Consider the following 15,534-nt stretch of genomic DNA (forward strand, 5'->3'; position numbering starts at 1 on the left):
TGTGTCATCCCAGGAGGAGTTGGTGCCCCTCAGACTTGAAAAATGTCCCACTTTCACATGAGTCGATAACCCTCATGCCGTAATACCCCTTCTGGTCAGACACGTTTCTAGACAGACATGAGAAAAGCTGTGTCCACCACAGCCATCACTCTGTCCTTCCTATGTTTATGTACCATGCTGTTGTTAAGCAAACTTCTTTTTTGTAAAATGTTTCATCTCTGAATTAGATCCACAAAGCCAACCTGAATCACATGTAGCCTAAAATAAACCCCAGCCATGGGTTTAAAGAGATGTGGTTCATTCAATCCTGTTAGGCCTATACCTTTACTCTGGGAACATCAGAGAAGAACTTATGTGGAGGTATCTGAAGAAAAGGAAAAAGGGGCCTTAGTTCCCTTGCAAGCCTTCAGGCTAACAAAATACTGAATATAGGACAGAGAATTTCCCAATCAAAAGTGAGAAACACAAAACGATTTTGCACCTGAGCTTACAGATAGTCAAAACAACTCTCCTTTCACCTATGATAAGTCCTACCTCCCTAAGGGATTGATATAGAAATACAGAATTATAGGATTGTAGATTTAGAGCTGATGGGGGACCATTAAGACCATCAAATACAGTCACTTCATTTTACAAATAAGGACACTCATTTAGTAGACAACAAGGTCTGGGTTTACTCTTCCGCATAATGTCTCTATCCTCTTCCACACCTAAGTTCCAGCTCCTAGTTGTCCCATAACATAGAGTCAACACTTAAAGTTCTCTGCTTAGCTGAAGAATTCTTCTCTTCTGGAAATTTGGGCCAGGAACTCAGCATTATTCATGAAAATTGGTTAAACTGTGAAGTCCCCAAGGGAATAGAAACAGAGATGAAGAGAAAAATCTTTGAGAGATACCCCCAAGATTGAACTAAATCATATAAAACCAGAGCTGTAGTTCTGGGTCTCTGGTTATACTAGATTAATGACTCAGTTTCCTCATCTGTTAAATGAGCTGGAGAAGGAAATGGCAAAACACTCTAGTGTCTTTGCCAAGAAAACCCCCAATGGGGTCACAGAGAGTAGGACAAGACTAAAAAATGACTGAAACCACTTGCACAGATTACAGGGAAGAGAGGGTGGGAATAAGTATTTATTAAGCACCTATTATGTACAATGTTAAGAGCTTTACTAATATTATCTCACTCGAGCCTCACAACAACTCTATTATTACCTCTATTTTACAGATGAGGAAACTGAGGCAGACAGTGGTTAAGTGACTTGCCAAAGTCACAGAGCTAGCAAGTGTCGGAGGCCAGGCAGTCTCTGAGAACAAAACCAATGTTCTATCTGCTACAGCCACCTAGGAGCCTGGATTAAAAGGACATAAAGACACATAATACTCAAGAAAATCTACTTGAGTATGGATAACTGAGTTGACAAGAGGCAAAACGGTATAGTGGACAAAATACTGACCTTAGAGTCGGGGTTCAAGTTCTAACTTGGTTATACACTGGCTATTTGACCATATGCAGGTCACTTAATCTCTCAATGCCCTCAAACAATTCTCTAAAAGGATAAATTAGAAGGTAGATGCTAATCTACCATGCTAGAAAAAATTTCCTCACCTGGGAATTCCCTCTGACAGTGAAATCACATGAGGGGTCCAAAAAGAAATTGAGGTAATTACAGGGAAATGGATAATACAACAAATATGGACTCAAGAGAGCGTTGGGTTTACATCTTGCCTCAAATCCTTACTAGCCATGTGAGTGAGACACGGAGCCATTATGAACCTCAGTTTCTTCATCCAAACTATGGGTATCATAGCAACTGCAGTAGCTAACAGGGTTGTTGTAGGGAATAAATGATACAATACAGAGAGAGAGAGCATTATATATAGCATTAATTATTACTTCTACATTTGTAACGGTACTGTGTAAGAATAGTTCAGCTAGCCACCTTGACTATTTAATAGTCTGGCTTCTTTACTATTTAACTGCCTGATGGGAATGGATAGGACAGAGGTGAGGGTGCCAGATGTTGACCCACAAAGTCAGAAGAGAACCCCTCTCTTAGGAGCTTTCTAATGTCTCCACCCCCAACCCCAAGGGAATATCTCACATCAGCAAGAAATGAATTTGTGAAATTATTGTGTGTGACTACATCAATCCACTGACTGAATTCAGTAGTGGTTTTGATACCACAAATTGGTATAGACCAATTTATCTCATTAATTTGGACAACTAATTGGGGATTTACAATAATTCAAAATTAATTTGAAATTTACCTTTACACTATGATATACACTGAAAAAAATCAAGTGCATGAACAATGTTCCAAGGAAATGTTTTAAAAATTGAACAAAAGGACTGGATCTATGATTTCATTGGTATAAGAAACTCCCAGGTGAAGACACTCTCTCTCAAATGCAACCTTCTCTTCAACTTATAATTTTAAAGAGTTTCTTAGAGCACTGAACAAGTAAGTGACTTGCCCAGGATCACACAGTCAGCATATATCAGACCCAAGAACCTCTTAAACAATGTCATAGCATCATTTATGAAAACTGATATGCTAGTCATAGATCAGTCTTATCCAATAGTTAAATCATATCCCCTAAGCAATAATGGACAAGAGGTGGTTAGATCAGGGCTTCTTAAACTTTTTCCACTTGCAACCCCTTTTCTCCAGAGAAATTTTTACATGACCCCTGTTATAGAAGTATATAAAATAGGTATATATAACCAAAATTTTCATGACCCCCACATTCAGTTACATGACCCCACATGGGTCATAAACTCATAGTTTAAAAAGTTTTGTGTGGGGCAGCTAGGTGATGCAGTGGATAAAGCACCAGCCCTGGATTCAGGAGGACCTGAGTTCAAATCTGGCCTCGGACATTTGACACTTACTAGCTGTGGGACCCTGGGCAAGTCACTTAACCCCAATTGCCTTACCAAAAAAAAAAAGTTTTGTATTATATTACTCTAGTATCAATCAATAAGCAAGAAAAGGAGTTGGAGGAGAGCAATATTGTGAAGATAAAAATAGTAAAATTTTGAAACTGATTGGATATGTTGGATAAGAGAAGGGGAGGGGTCAAGGATGATGCCAATGTTATGAATGTTGGAGACAAGAAGAACGTGGGTCCCTTTAACAGAAATAATAAAGGATGGAAGTTAAGCAGAAAGATAACAAGTTTAGCTTTCTACATGTTAAGCTACAATATCTTAATATAAGATATTCATGTTTGAAATATCCAATAGTTAATTGGTGATGTGAGACTAGAGTTTGAGGAAAAGACTGGGGCCAGATATATAGCTCTGAAAATCCTCTAGATTGAGGCCACTAGGTGGCATAGTGGAGAGTGCACTGAACATGTAATCAGGAAGACTTAAATTCAAATCTGGCCTCTCTTAACCTCTGCTTGCCTCCACCTCAAAGGGTTGTTGTGAGAATGAAATGAGAAAGCATTTACTACTGTACCTGGCACATAGTAGATCTCTCTCTCCTCATTTGCATAAAAGTGACAGCTAAAGCTTTGGTCTCTGGCAAGGGTATCAAAAGAGGGCCTAATATAGCACCTTAGGCACCACCCCTGATTGGGGAAGGGAAGGAGGATGATCCACAATCTAAACCAGCAAAGGAGATTGAAAAGGAGGAGTCAGATAGAATGAGAATCAGGAGTGTAATGAAAAGCAGAGAAGAAATAGGATCAAGGCACAGAGAGTGGTCAGCAGTGCCAAAATGATGCAGGGAGGTCAAGAAGGACTAAAATCGAGAAAAGACCATTAGATTCGACAATTATAGAGATCATTGCCAACTTTAGAGAGATCAGTTTCAGTTCAGAGATGAGATCAGAAACCAGACTCCAGAGGGTTAAGGAGAAGAAAGGAAGAGGAGGTGATAAGCAAAGACAGCTTTATCAATTTCTTTTTTGGCTGGGAGAGAAATGAGACATATAAAATGATAACTTTAAAAGATCATAGGGTGAGGGGCAGCTAGGTAGCACAGTGGATAAAGCACCAGCCCTTGATTCAGGAGTACCTGAGTTCAAATCCAGCCTCAGACACTTGACACTTACTAGCTGTGTGATGCTGGGCAAGTCACTTAACCCCCATTGCCCCGCAAAAAAAAAATAATAAGAAAGAAAGAAAGAAAAGAAAAGCTCATAGGGTGGAGAGAAGGTTTTTTTTTAAGGATGAGGGAAATTAAAGCATGTGTGAAGTCTGTAGGGAAAGAGGTCATGGTTAGATAGGGGAATATCAGAGACTCTAATTAGGGAAGTGGAACACTTGTGGGTAATGGAGTGATCTAGTATGTGACCATCTCTATGTGGGACTGAGGTTTAAGAGTAGATTATGGGGTTTAAGGAGGCTGGGAAATTGCATGGTTCAGGAGTTTAAGCAGTGTCTGTTAAAGGCCTGTGTGGCATAGCTCATAGTTTCATTGGGCTACACAAGCCCCTCTGCCACAACAAGGCAGTGATCCCAGACAGGTCATAAGGGAGAGTTCTGACAAAAGGTTGTTGTTGTGCATCCTTCATTCTCAAAGAGGGCCAAGGATATCAGGAAGGTGGTATCTTGACTTGCAAGTGAATTGGTTTAAGTGAGGCAGAGCTGTGCAAAGTCATCAGCCTCATCTTCTCACACAAAGTCACTGAAGTCGAGGGACAAGACAGGATGACCCGTGATGGCTCCATATGCAGTGGGAAACCTTGGCCTTCAAGTCTTTCCCAGGTCTCAATTAGTCTGAGGCAACACCCACTCAGTGATTAAAAGCTGAGTATGAATTGAGGCAAAAGATGGCCTAGTTTGGCTTCTCAAAAGAATCCATCTAGGAGGGAAAGACCCTCAGAGTTTCTTGCCAGAACAGAAACAATTGCTCTTTACACTCTGAGCCATCAAAACCCCAAAATTGAGCAAGTGAGGCTTGAGCTGGGACCTATTATTGACCAATCAGTGAAAGCCAGAGTGAACCCAAAGGGTTTAAAGGTATAGCCAAGTAGTTCCATTTGAATCCCAATGGGCTTTATCAAAGCCTGTTTTTTCAGAGCTATATTTCAAGAAATCATAAATGAAAATTACATGGGACAAAAGAGTTTTTTTAAAAGAATGACAGAACAAATAAGTAAGGGGAGAAAGAAATCTAGTCCCAAATCCCAAGATATCTTACAAAGTATAAACAATAAAAATTTTTATTTCTTTGGACAGAGCACCCACATGTAAAGCATACAGGGAGAAGAAGGGAGGAAGGAAGAAGAGGAAGGAGGGAGGGAGGGAGGAGGAGGAGGAGGAGGAGGAGGAAGAAAAAATAGCAGCACCACCCAATTGGAACTAGCCAGTTGGGTCCCCCAGGGGAGCAGCTACTACTACTCACAGATTGTTGTTTGTCCTTTGTTCTCAAGGAAGATCAATGACAGAAGGGAAAACGGAAAGGAAGCTATATGTTCTAAAACGTTATAGCAGCTCTCTTTGTGGTGGCAAAGAACTGGAAATTGCAGAGATGCCCATCAATTAGGGAGTCGTTGAACAAGTTGTAGTGTATGGTTCTGATGGAAATACTACTGTGCTATAAGAAATGATGAGCTCAATGATCTTTGAAAAACATGGAAAGACGCATGAAATAATGAAGAGTGAAATGAACAGATCCAAGAAAAGAATGTATACAGTAACAACAATATTGTTTTAAGAACAATTTTGAGCAAATAAGTCATTCTGACAATTATAAATACCCAAATTAACTATAAAGGACATATGAAGAAAGATGCTATCTGCATCCAGAGAAAGAACTGATAAATAGAAGTAATATGTATAGAAGAATTTTACACATACATGCATGTATGTGTGCATATGTATATGTGTGTATACACATATATTCAAATATATACACACATACCTATTTGTGTCTAGTGGTAACCATCTCTACAGAGGGAAGGAAAAAAAATTAAAATTCACATGATAACTTTATTATTTTTAAATGGAATAGCAAGTTACACCTAAGAGATTTACAGTTTCATGTGCAATCAACTTTTTATTATACTGTTATAGAAATGCCTATCTTATTCTATAAATTAAAAATAAATAAATACATATATATATATATATATATATATATATTTTAAATATGACATCAGAAAATGAGCGTCTCATGTTGGAAGGGCCTGGCTGATCCAGGGAGTCATGAAGAGTAGGACATGACTGAACACCACTACCATCAACAAAGAATAACGGCAGGAGCTGGGAGAGGAGAGAAAACTGGTAAACTAGATACTAAACTCCTTGAGAAAGGAGAATGACTTGGGGCTCTGTTTACTGCAACATCTCATTGGCTGTTAATACAGGGATAGATAAAAACATAGGAGGAGGGGCAGCTAGGTGGCGCAGTGGATAGAGCACCGGCCCTGGAGTCAGGAGAACCTGAGTTCAAATCCGGCCTCAGACACCTAACACTCACTAAATTATGTCAGACACCTAACACTCACTAGCTATGTGACCCTGGGCAAGTCACTTAACCCCAATTGCCTCACACAAAAAAAAAATTTAAAAAAAAAACATAGAAGGAGCAATAGGAATAATAGCAGGTAGCAGATGAAGAGTGAAGTTCACAGCCTCCAAGAGGTGTTGCAGAGTGAGCTGGGATGAGCTTAGATTTGATCTTCCTCATAAGTGGCAGGGGAAGAGAAGGGAAGGAAACAAGTGCTCCCTGTGTGTGTGAATATAAGGGGTGTGTGTATTTGTGTATGTGTGTGTATATATATATTTCACACATACATATGCATAAATATTTGATTATGTATGTACTAGAAAGGTACAAAATCACATTTTAAATATTCTATGATTGACTTGTCACTAGGTCAAGCTGGACTTCCCCACAATTCATGACATTTTTAGTCACTAAAAAGAAAACAGTATTTTCATTTCTCTTTTTAACATAACCATATTGTCTGAAGACTCAGGTGTCTTAGTTAACTAAATATTATGGTTACCTGTATTAGAATATGTGAGAAAACCACAACATAATAAAATTGTTGTTGTTGTTCAGTCATGTCCAACTCTTTGTGACCCCAATACTGTCCACTGGGTTTTCTTGGCAAAGATATTGGAGTGGTTTGCCATTTACTTCTCCAAAGCAAACAGAGCCTAAGTGATTTATACAGGGTCATGCTGTTAATAAGTATCTGAGGGCAGATTTGAACTCGGGTCTTCCTAACTCTAGGCCCAGTGCTCTATCCAGTAAGCCACCTAACTGGCTTGTATAAAAATATATCTAACACTAAAATTATTCCTTATGTATTTTTTTCTTTGAAGGACAATCAGCATTTTATAGTACTAAAGAGAGTTAAAAATTCAATTACCATGTCCAAAACAGAGCTCTCCAAACCTTCTCTTCCCAACCTCCCTATTACTATCTAGGACAGAGCTATCAAACACCCAGATTTGATCACTGCCCATAACACTCCAGAGTGTAAATATAATTGGGAAATATCTAACAAAATGAATTAATTAAAAATAAAACATAATGTCAATATATGATTTTCAAAATCAGCCTGTGACCCAAAGGAATCTTCAGGTACAATTTGTTTCCATTTGAATTTGACATTGTGTGGTGTACCACTAAGTCACCCAGACCCACAACCTCAGTGTCATCTGTCACTCCTTACAAATCCAATCCATTGTCAAATATTGTTCTTTCTACCTTCCAAGCTCTGGGCTACATCTCCCTATCTCTAGTCACCACCTTGGCTTAGAACCTTATCACCTCTCACTTAGACTATTTACAATCACTGTCTAACTGGTCTCCTACCTCAAGTCTCTTCTCTCTCCAATCCATCTTCCTCTGAGCTGTCAAAGTTAACTTCTCTAAAGAGTAGATCTAAGGAGGTCACCCCCCCCTCCTCCCCGACTCATTCATCTCCTGGCTATTTCCATAAAGTCCTCTCCTTGGCATTTTTACCTACGTATGATATGGTAACTTTCTCACATTAAAATTCCAACCGTGGTTGTCCTTATTGTGCTTTAAGAAGAACAGTTAAGGTCTTTCTCATTTACGATTCTGGTATCGATAACCTGTTTTATACAGCTCCTCATCATCTCAGTGCTGTTGGTGTCAACATATTCTGACAGGCAGCTTACCAAGCTCTTTCAATTACTCCTTTTGCCACTTAACAGAGAGAGGGCACTAAGTGCTTCTGGGGCACATCCAATTAACTTAGCAGCTATTTCAGCATCCCCTGAATCTCTTTGCAAGGAGCAAAATCTTTTTCTTTTTTACTCATCCTCAGTTCCATGTCTCTTGGTTACCAAAAAAGAGACAAAACTTATTAAAAGCAAAGGCAGCATGCATTCCAATACAACATGCTTCTTCTCTTCCAATTAGAAAAAGGTTGGTTTTTTTTTTTTCCTGGTAACCACCTAATGTATTATAAGATCACAAGATTTCAATCTGAAAGGGATCAGAGAGGTCCTCTAGCCCAACCCCTTCATTTTACAAATAAGGAACTAGACCAACGGAGATTACATAGCTTCTCTTACTTCCTCCTCTTTTCATGACGAATGAGATTCTTCATGAAATTGTAATAGACTTCTAATGGATTTTATAACTTGTTTTTGTAAAGAGGTTTTTTTTTTCCTCTCCTAAGATACAAACAGAATGTTTTTTAACATAGATAGAGATAGAAATAGAGATAGAGATAGATAGAGATATGGATATATATATATATATATATATATATATTTAAGTTTGACAAACTGAAATGTGTCCAGAGGTAGTGGGCCCAGGATGATAAAAGTCTCAAAGTTATGAAAGTGGGGGGAATTGTTAAAGAAACTCATTGGTGTCTTAAAAGATTTGAAGGTCTATCTCATGTAAGAGACATATACATGTGTGTATGTATATATACACATGTATATATTATATTTATACATGTATATTTATAATGTGCTTATTTATATACACATGTGCATGTATACATGTGTGTGATACAAATGTGCACTTGTATATGTATATATTGTGAATTATATATTATAATGTATACATCTATCATGGGCAAGTATATATATATGTGTAGTGTATATCCACAAAGATATGCCCATACATATATATGTGAATGTAGTTTTAGAACACAAAACTAGAGATTCATAGATGGAAACTATAGGGATATAGATTTGGGTTCCACCTAAGGAAGAACTAATAAATGGAGAAATTAATGAATGGAATGGGCTGCTTCAAAGTCTACACCATTCATAAGTAGATCATATAATCCAAGCTCCTTCTCCTTACCCTTTTACAGATGGGGAAACTGGGGCCTCAAGAAATTATGATGTCAGGGGGCAGCTAGGTGGCGCCGTGGATAAAGCATTGGCCCTTGATTCAGGAGGACCTGAGTTCAAATCCGGCCTCAGACACTTGACACTTAACTTACTAGCTGTGTGACCCTGGGCAAGTCACTTAACCCTCATTGCCCAGCCCCCCTCCCCCCCAAAAATAAATAAGTTATGATGTCTAAAGTCACACCAGTAGGAAGTAGCAGGTCTAGGATTCCAGGGCCATTAACTCTAAATCACACCTGAAATTGTATGATTTTTAAAATGCATCTTCTTGAATGGCAATGAGAGTCACTCCTTACAGGGGGGAATGTATGTGTATGTTCTAGTAACTACATTTTAACTGGGTGTGCTGACAGAACCTGCCACCTTCTTATCAGAGGTAAGAAGTGCCCCAGAATCACTGCTCAGACTTTTTGTTTTGCCCACAAAGAACAGGATGTAACAGGCCAGTGCCCAATGCCGCCTCTCTTGTTAGTGAAGATACTGGAGGTGCTTCCATTGTAGAATTCCACAAGCCTAGAATTCTATTTGCTATTTCTAGAAACAAAGCGTCGATATCATCATGTTGCCTCTATGCTGAATTGTCTTGTGGTTTCTGCAGAAACTCAGCTCTTTTGACCTGATTTCATGTTTCAGTTGGGATATATAAACTAAATTACTCATCACGAGCTTGTCCCTCCTTGATGATGCGCTCAGAGCTCGCACTCATTACAACTCACATGTACAGGCTCATGGCCTATACATTTGCACCATCTTCATTTCTTTAATCATGTTCTATCCCAACTCCAATTTTAATTTACTATTTCTTCAGCATTTTTAGCATTGTAGAAACTCCCTCTAATCTTCCAGGAAGGATCATGTGTATCTCTGGATTTAGCTAGGCTAGGGCTCAGAGACAATGAGGCAGATGTGCCCGTGGAAAGCCTTTTTCGGCTGGTGAGACCTGACAGAGCGTGGACCAAACCAGCATGTCTTTTGAGACACCAAGGGCATGTCCATGAGCCCCCCGCAGGCACTGGAATAATAGCGACTAACATTTATATAGTAGTTACTGTGTGTTGGGCATTGTGCTAAGGACTTTGCCATTTTTATTCTCATTTTATCCTCACTAAGTCTCTGGGAGGCAGGTACTACTATTATTCCCATTTTACAGTTGAGGAAACTGAGGCGAGCAGAAATTGAGTGACTTGCCCAGGGTCATATAAATAGGAAGTGCATAAAAGCAAATTTGAATTCCAGTCTTGCTAACTCCAGGCCTGGGGTTCTAGCCACTGCACCACCAAGCTGCATAGCCTTTAGTGTAAGAAGTTTTATTTCATTCTTGGAACAAACAAAAATCATGCACCTTACCAAGTCTTTGATAGTGTGCTTATATTCAGAGGGAAACTTGGTTTAACTTTCCTTTGTCACATGTCAGACTAATTGCCGTAGGTATTTTACCTCTGGATTTCCTGACTTGTGTGATAGAGCCATGGTTACCTAAACATGCTTTGAATATAATAGGTAATTAATTCCACACAGTAGAGTTGCTGAGTCACCGCAATAGTCAGAAGCAAGCCAGCCGCTTGTCTCACCACACACCGGAAACAGAAAAATCATTTCAGCACCTCCACCCAAAAATGTCTTTGAATTAGTGATAAATGTAGGTCATTATAAGATAGATCTAAGATATCTCAAGTCACCAGTATAGGAGACAAGAGTTGGTTCTTGAGCTTTACATCTTAAATGTCATCAAAATAGTTCCTTTCTATCTGTATTTTCAGTATCAAATATGGTTTTAAAGGGGAAAAATAATTCTTATTAACAAGAACTTGAGACTTAAGTAGATGGTGGATCTCGGCTCACGTTAATGATATTTGGGGTGGAAGGGATTGTAATTTTGAACAGCTCACCTGACAAAACTAAGCATCCGAGAACAATGCTAAGACTTTGGGGATTTGGGGCAGCTAGGTGGCACAGTGGACAAAGCACCGGCCCTGGATTCAGGAGGACCTGAATTCAAATCCGGCCTCAGACACTTGACACTTACTAGCTAGCTGTGTGACCCTGGGCAAGTCACTTAACCCTAATTGCCCTGAAAAAAAGAAAAGAAAAAAAAAGACTTGGGGCTTCCTCTACTCATTAACAGGTGCTAGTGTTTTGTGGGAAAGGCTTTTAAAATGCATATTGCGCCATCAATACCTGGTGTTAACTTCTGTACAATTTTAATGAAAATGATCAACTAGGGATATCTGGAGTTTCACTAGAAAACAAAAACCATGAATACCATAAGGATGGGTTATGTTCCCCTCCCACCCCCACCTTCTACCCCTCCTCTCTTCTGACTTTCCCTATTACTGTCTAGGGCCTCGCCATCCTCCCAGTCACCCCAGCTCTCGACTGCTCATCCCATACATCCCATCTGTTGCCAGGTCTGGTTGTTTCTATCATCACATCTCCCATCTATGTCCCCCTCTCCCTTTTCACAGCTGCCCACATCGGTACAGGCTCTCTTTGCTCGATGGCTAACTGTCCACTTTCCATCTGCAGCTCTGCCAGATTTGGATTCCTGGGATATGATGACCCACCCAATCTCTTCACTGTGCGGATTGACTCCCCTTGGGATAGGCAATGCTGTCCCAGCTCCCTCAGGCTCCCTCCTCTCTCTGCCTGTGAAGCACTCACCCCCTCCCAATGCTTTCCGTGATAGAAGGCCGGGATCTGGACTTTCCAGCTGTCAACTCCCCATCGGCAGCTCTGCTTGGTTTGGACTCCACAGGACTTGGTGCCCCGGTGACAGGTATCCCCTGCTGAAAATACACATGCCTTTCTAGCTTCCTTTTGGGTCTAGATTGTAAGCTCTCGAGGGCAGAGGTTATCTTTGTTTTTCTTACGTGTCCCCAATGCTTAGCGCAGTGCCTGGCATATGTTGTTTAGTCATTTGCAATCCTGTCCATCTTCATGAACCCATGTGAGATTTTCTTGGCAAAGATACTGGAGTGGTTTGCCATTTCCTTCTCCAGCTCATTTTATAGATGAGATGGGAAACTGAGGCAAACAGGGTTAAGTGACTTGCCCAGGGTCACACAGCCAGTGAATGAGGTCAGATTTGAACACAGGTCTTCCTGAGTCCAGCCCCCACCACCACCACCTCTATCCATTGGATTATTACCTAATTGCTTGGTGCATAATCAGTGCATAATTAATGTTTATTGCATTGAATTGCCTAACTGTTGCAGAAGCCTGCCGGTTGGTCTCCCTGCCTCAGTTGTCCAAACCCCAGTCTTTTCCCCACTCAGCTGCCAAAGAGATCTTCCTAAAACATGGATCTGACCAGGTCATACCCGCTTTTTGGCAACTCCAGCGGCTCCCCATCACCTTGAGATCCAATACAAAATCCTGGGTGGCTTTTCAAGTCCTTCACAGCTTACTCCTGCCTCCCTCCCCGGTCTCCCTGCACGCGACTCCTTTCCACTGACTCCAGGATCCACTAGTCTTCTTGCAGTTCCATCTCCTGAGCCCCTGCCTTTCCCAGGACGTGCCTTGGCCAGCAGCCTCTCCTTCACAAACTCCTTCCTGTCTCCCTTGGCTTCCCCTGAGACGGCCTTCCATTTAGGCTGCTTTTACCTTGTTTGGACCTAGTTGTTTTCATGTTGTCTCTCCCACTAGAATGTAGGGCCCTCCTCGAGGGCAGAGACTGTGTTTTATTGTGTGTGCGTGTGTGTGTGTGTGTCCTCAGTACTTAGTGCAGTGTCTAGCTTAATGGATGAGTGCTTAATAAATACCTGTTGGCTTGTGCATGCCCTATGAGTAAAGAGATCAAAAATACTGGCTCTATCTAAGGTTTCTTTAACATTCTTAATTCCCCCCCCCCCACTACACACACACACACCCTCCCATAAAAAGGTGAAAGATGTGGACTCATCTTCTATTGTATTGTAACAAAGGCTTTAAAGGAAGTATAGAAAATGTTCGTCACCTTGCTCTTGGAGGAAAAACCCCGTAAAAAGATTACCACTGTTCCATGAAATAACTTCCTGGAGAAACCAAACACACTTGATCTTTTTTTATTTGAAAATGTCTACAAAGTTTCAATGCTTCATTGTACAAATAACTTTTCCACCTTCAAACATTATTAAAATGTAAGACAAAGTTCTTATACAAATGGAAAACACAGAGGCCAAAAATATACATATTTTAAGCAAACTTTCTTATATAAGATAAAAAATATATATACAGTTTGTATTTCCAACCTAAGTACAATTATTTTAATCATACTAACAGAGTAACTATATTCTGAAGGAATAAAAAATTTTTAAAAACTAGAAGTGAAGCTTGTGAGCACAAATTCAATTTATGTCATCTTTAGTTTATAAATATGGGTAACCAATTCTACAAAAACACACATTTCAAACTTAGTTCTTAGGTTTTACACAGTTTAACTTTTCAGAATACTCTTGGTAACAGCCATGTAATTCTCAATTCTACCAACTATGCTTGATGACAAATAGTTAAGTGCAGAACATATGAAGGGCTAGGTAAATCCATTAGTACCTTTTGAGATAAGTCTAAAATGGCAATTAATTTTAAATTGAAATTCACTTTGTCTACATAAAGAAAAAAAACTAAAATGACTGAACTGAAATGGCTATTAGAATACAATTACTCATATCCCTAGACAAAGCCAACCTTCCCTTCCCCACAAAATACAGAAATCCCAAATACTTTAAAAACCTCAACTCCATACGGAATGAAAAAAAATAATCCCAGCAAGAGCCCCCCAAATGGAAAGAGCTTGCCAGAAAAAGCACTATTTTTTGCCCCAAAAACTCTCCTTCCTTTTTTGAGCACGTGCCAAAGTTTGAGAAGCCATCAGACTAGAGGCTGCAGACCGAGCAGAGATCTGGGACAATCTGTCATCATCTACAATGGAAAATCCACAATTACAAGTCAGGGTGTTTGTGACAACTCAACAAAAAGGAAACAGCCATAAATACCACGTCCTATAACATAACAGCATCAGAAGAGGAAAGCCAGAAGCTCCAAGGTGACTTCATAGGCCAGACCCTTCGCTTTACAGATGAGAGAAAGCGTCCCAGAAACGTGAAGTGAGCTGGAACAGGAAATGTGGGACCAGAGCTCCAGCCCCCTGCCCTGGTCCATTAACACTGCTCACTCATCATTGCAGTTTCTTTAAAAAGGCAGCTTTCCTCTTAAAAGCAGAACGTAAATGAATATGTTCCCTATTATGAGTATTATGGCATATCTTTGAGACAATTTAGAAAAAAAGAAATTGTGCTTCTAACTTTAGGGGCTTAATTAATTCAATTAAGTAGGGCAGCGAGGTGGTTCAGTGGATTAGAGCATCAGGCCTAAAGTAAGGAAGACTCACCTTAATGAGTTCAAACCTGGCCTCAGACACTTACTAGCTATGAGACCCTGGGCAGGTCACTTAACCCTGTTTGCCTCAGTTTCCTCATCTGTAAAATGAGCTGGAAGAGGTCTTTTCCAAGAAAACCCAAAAGGGTCATAGAGAATTGGACATAACTGAAACAACTGAATAACAACAATAACAAATTTCAATTAAATACTCAATTTTCTTTCTCAGAGTAACTAGTCAGGAAAATTTGGCTGAATGCTTAATGGCCAAAAAAGAAAAATCTACCTCTAAAAAAACCAGAAAAATGTGCATTAAGGAATCTTAGCATTTTTAAGTATATAATGATTCTATCACCATTTGTAAAATCTTCAAAAAGAGGGCTACTAATGTGTGTAGGAGGAAGGGGGGAATTAAACCCTTAAATATGTGAATATTAAGTAAATAATATTTTAAATATTATATTAAAATTTTTAATAATTAAATTTGATAATTGAGAAATTGAAGCATATTTTGTTAATAGAATCATTTACACTTTCTCCAAATATTCATATCAAGTTTTCAGAGCTCTCCCTACTGGGGCTAAGAAACCACAATCTCGTAAAAAAAAAAAAAAAAAGAAAAGAAACAACAATCTGGTAGAGTGAAAATTACACAGGGGAAAATGTATTTGCTCTTCTACTAGGAGGGTCAAAGGAGTTTCTGAGGGGGAAATATGAAAGTAAACATATAGGCAATTAAAGTCTTATTCTAGACCCAAAAACTGATCTGTGGGCTGGATACATGAAATTGATATTTTTAGCAATCTGAGATTTTATCAAGTCTCATTTAATTTTTAATAAATTACCTTCATCATTATTGACTTCTT

At 39.5% G+C, this 15,534-nt stretch overlaps 2 protein-coding genes across 3 annotated transcripts in view; both read right to left on the reverse strand.

Moving 5' to 3' along the window:
* IL22 (interleukin 22) overlaps positions 1–12,664 on the reverse strand; it is a 35,846-nt gene extending 23,182 nt beyond the window's left edge. The window contains exons 1-2 of the mRNA XM_043967682.1: positions 12,634–12,664; positions 11,795–12,096 (exon numbers count right to left, since the gene is read on the reverse strand). Coding sequence (XP_043823617.1) covers positions 11,795–12,096; positions 12,634–12,664 — 333 coding nt within the window. The remainder of the gene's footprint in view (positions 1–11,794; positions 12,097–12,633) is intronic.
* Positions 12,665–13,376: 712 nt separating this feature from the next.
* The window catches only part of MDM1 (Mdm1 nuclear protein), a 45,019-nt gene continuing 42,861 nt past the window's right edge, over positions 13,377–15,534 (reverse strand). For both annotated transcript variants that reach the window (XM_043964996.1, XM_043964995.1), the window contains 2 exons: positions 15,514–15,534; positions 13,377–14,212 (listed from right to left, as the gene is read on the reverse strand). The exon at positions 15,514–15,534 is cut by the window's right edge and continues 45 nt beyond it. In XM_043964996.1, the coding sequence (XP_043820931.1) occupies positions 14,100–14,212; positions 15,514–15,534 (134 nt within the window). In that variant the 3' untranslated portion in view covers positions 13,377–14,099. The remainder of the gene's footprint in view (positions 14,213–15,513) is intronic.

The sequence above is a fragment of the Dromiciops gliroides genome, chromosome 5 (genome assembly GCF_019393635.1).
Source record: "Dromiciops gliroides isolate mDroGli1 chromosome 5, mDroGli1.pri, whole genome shotgun sequence".
Taxonomy (NCBI): domain Eukaryota; kingdom Metazoa; phylum Chordata; class Mammalia; order Microbiotheria; family Microbiotheriidae; genus Dromiciops; species Dromiciops gliroides.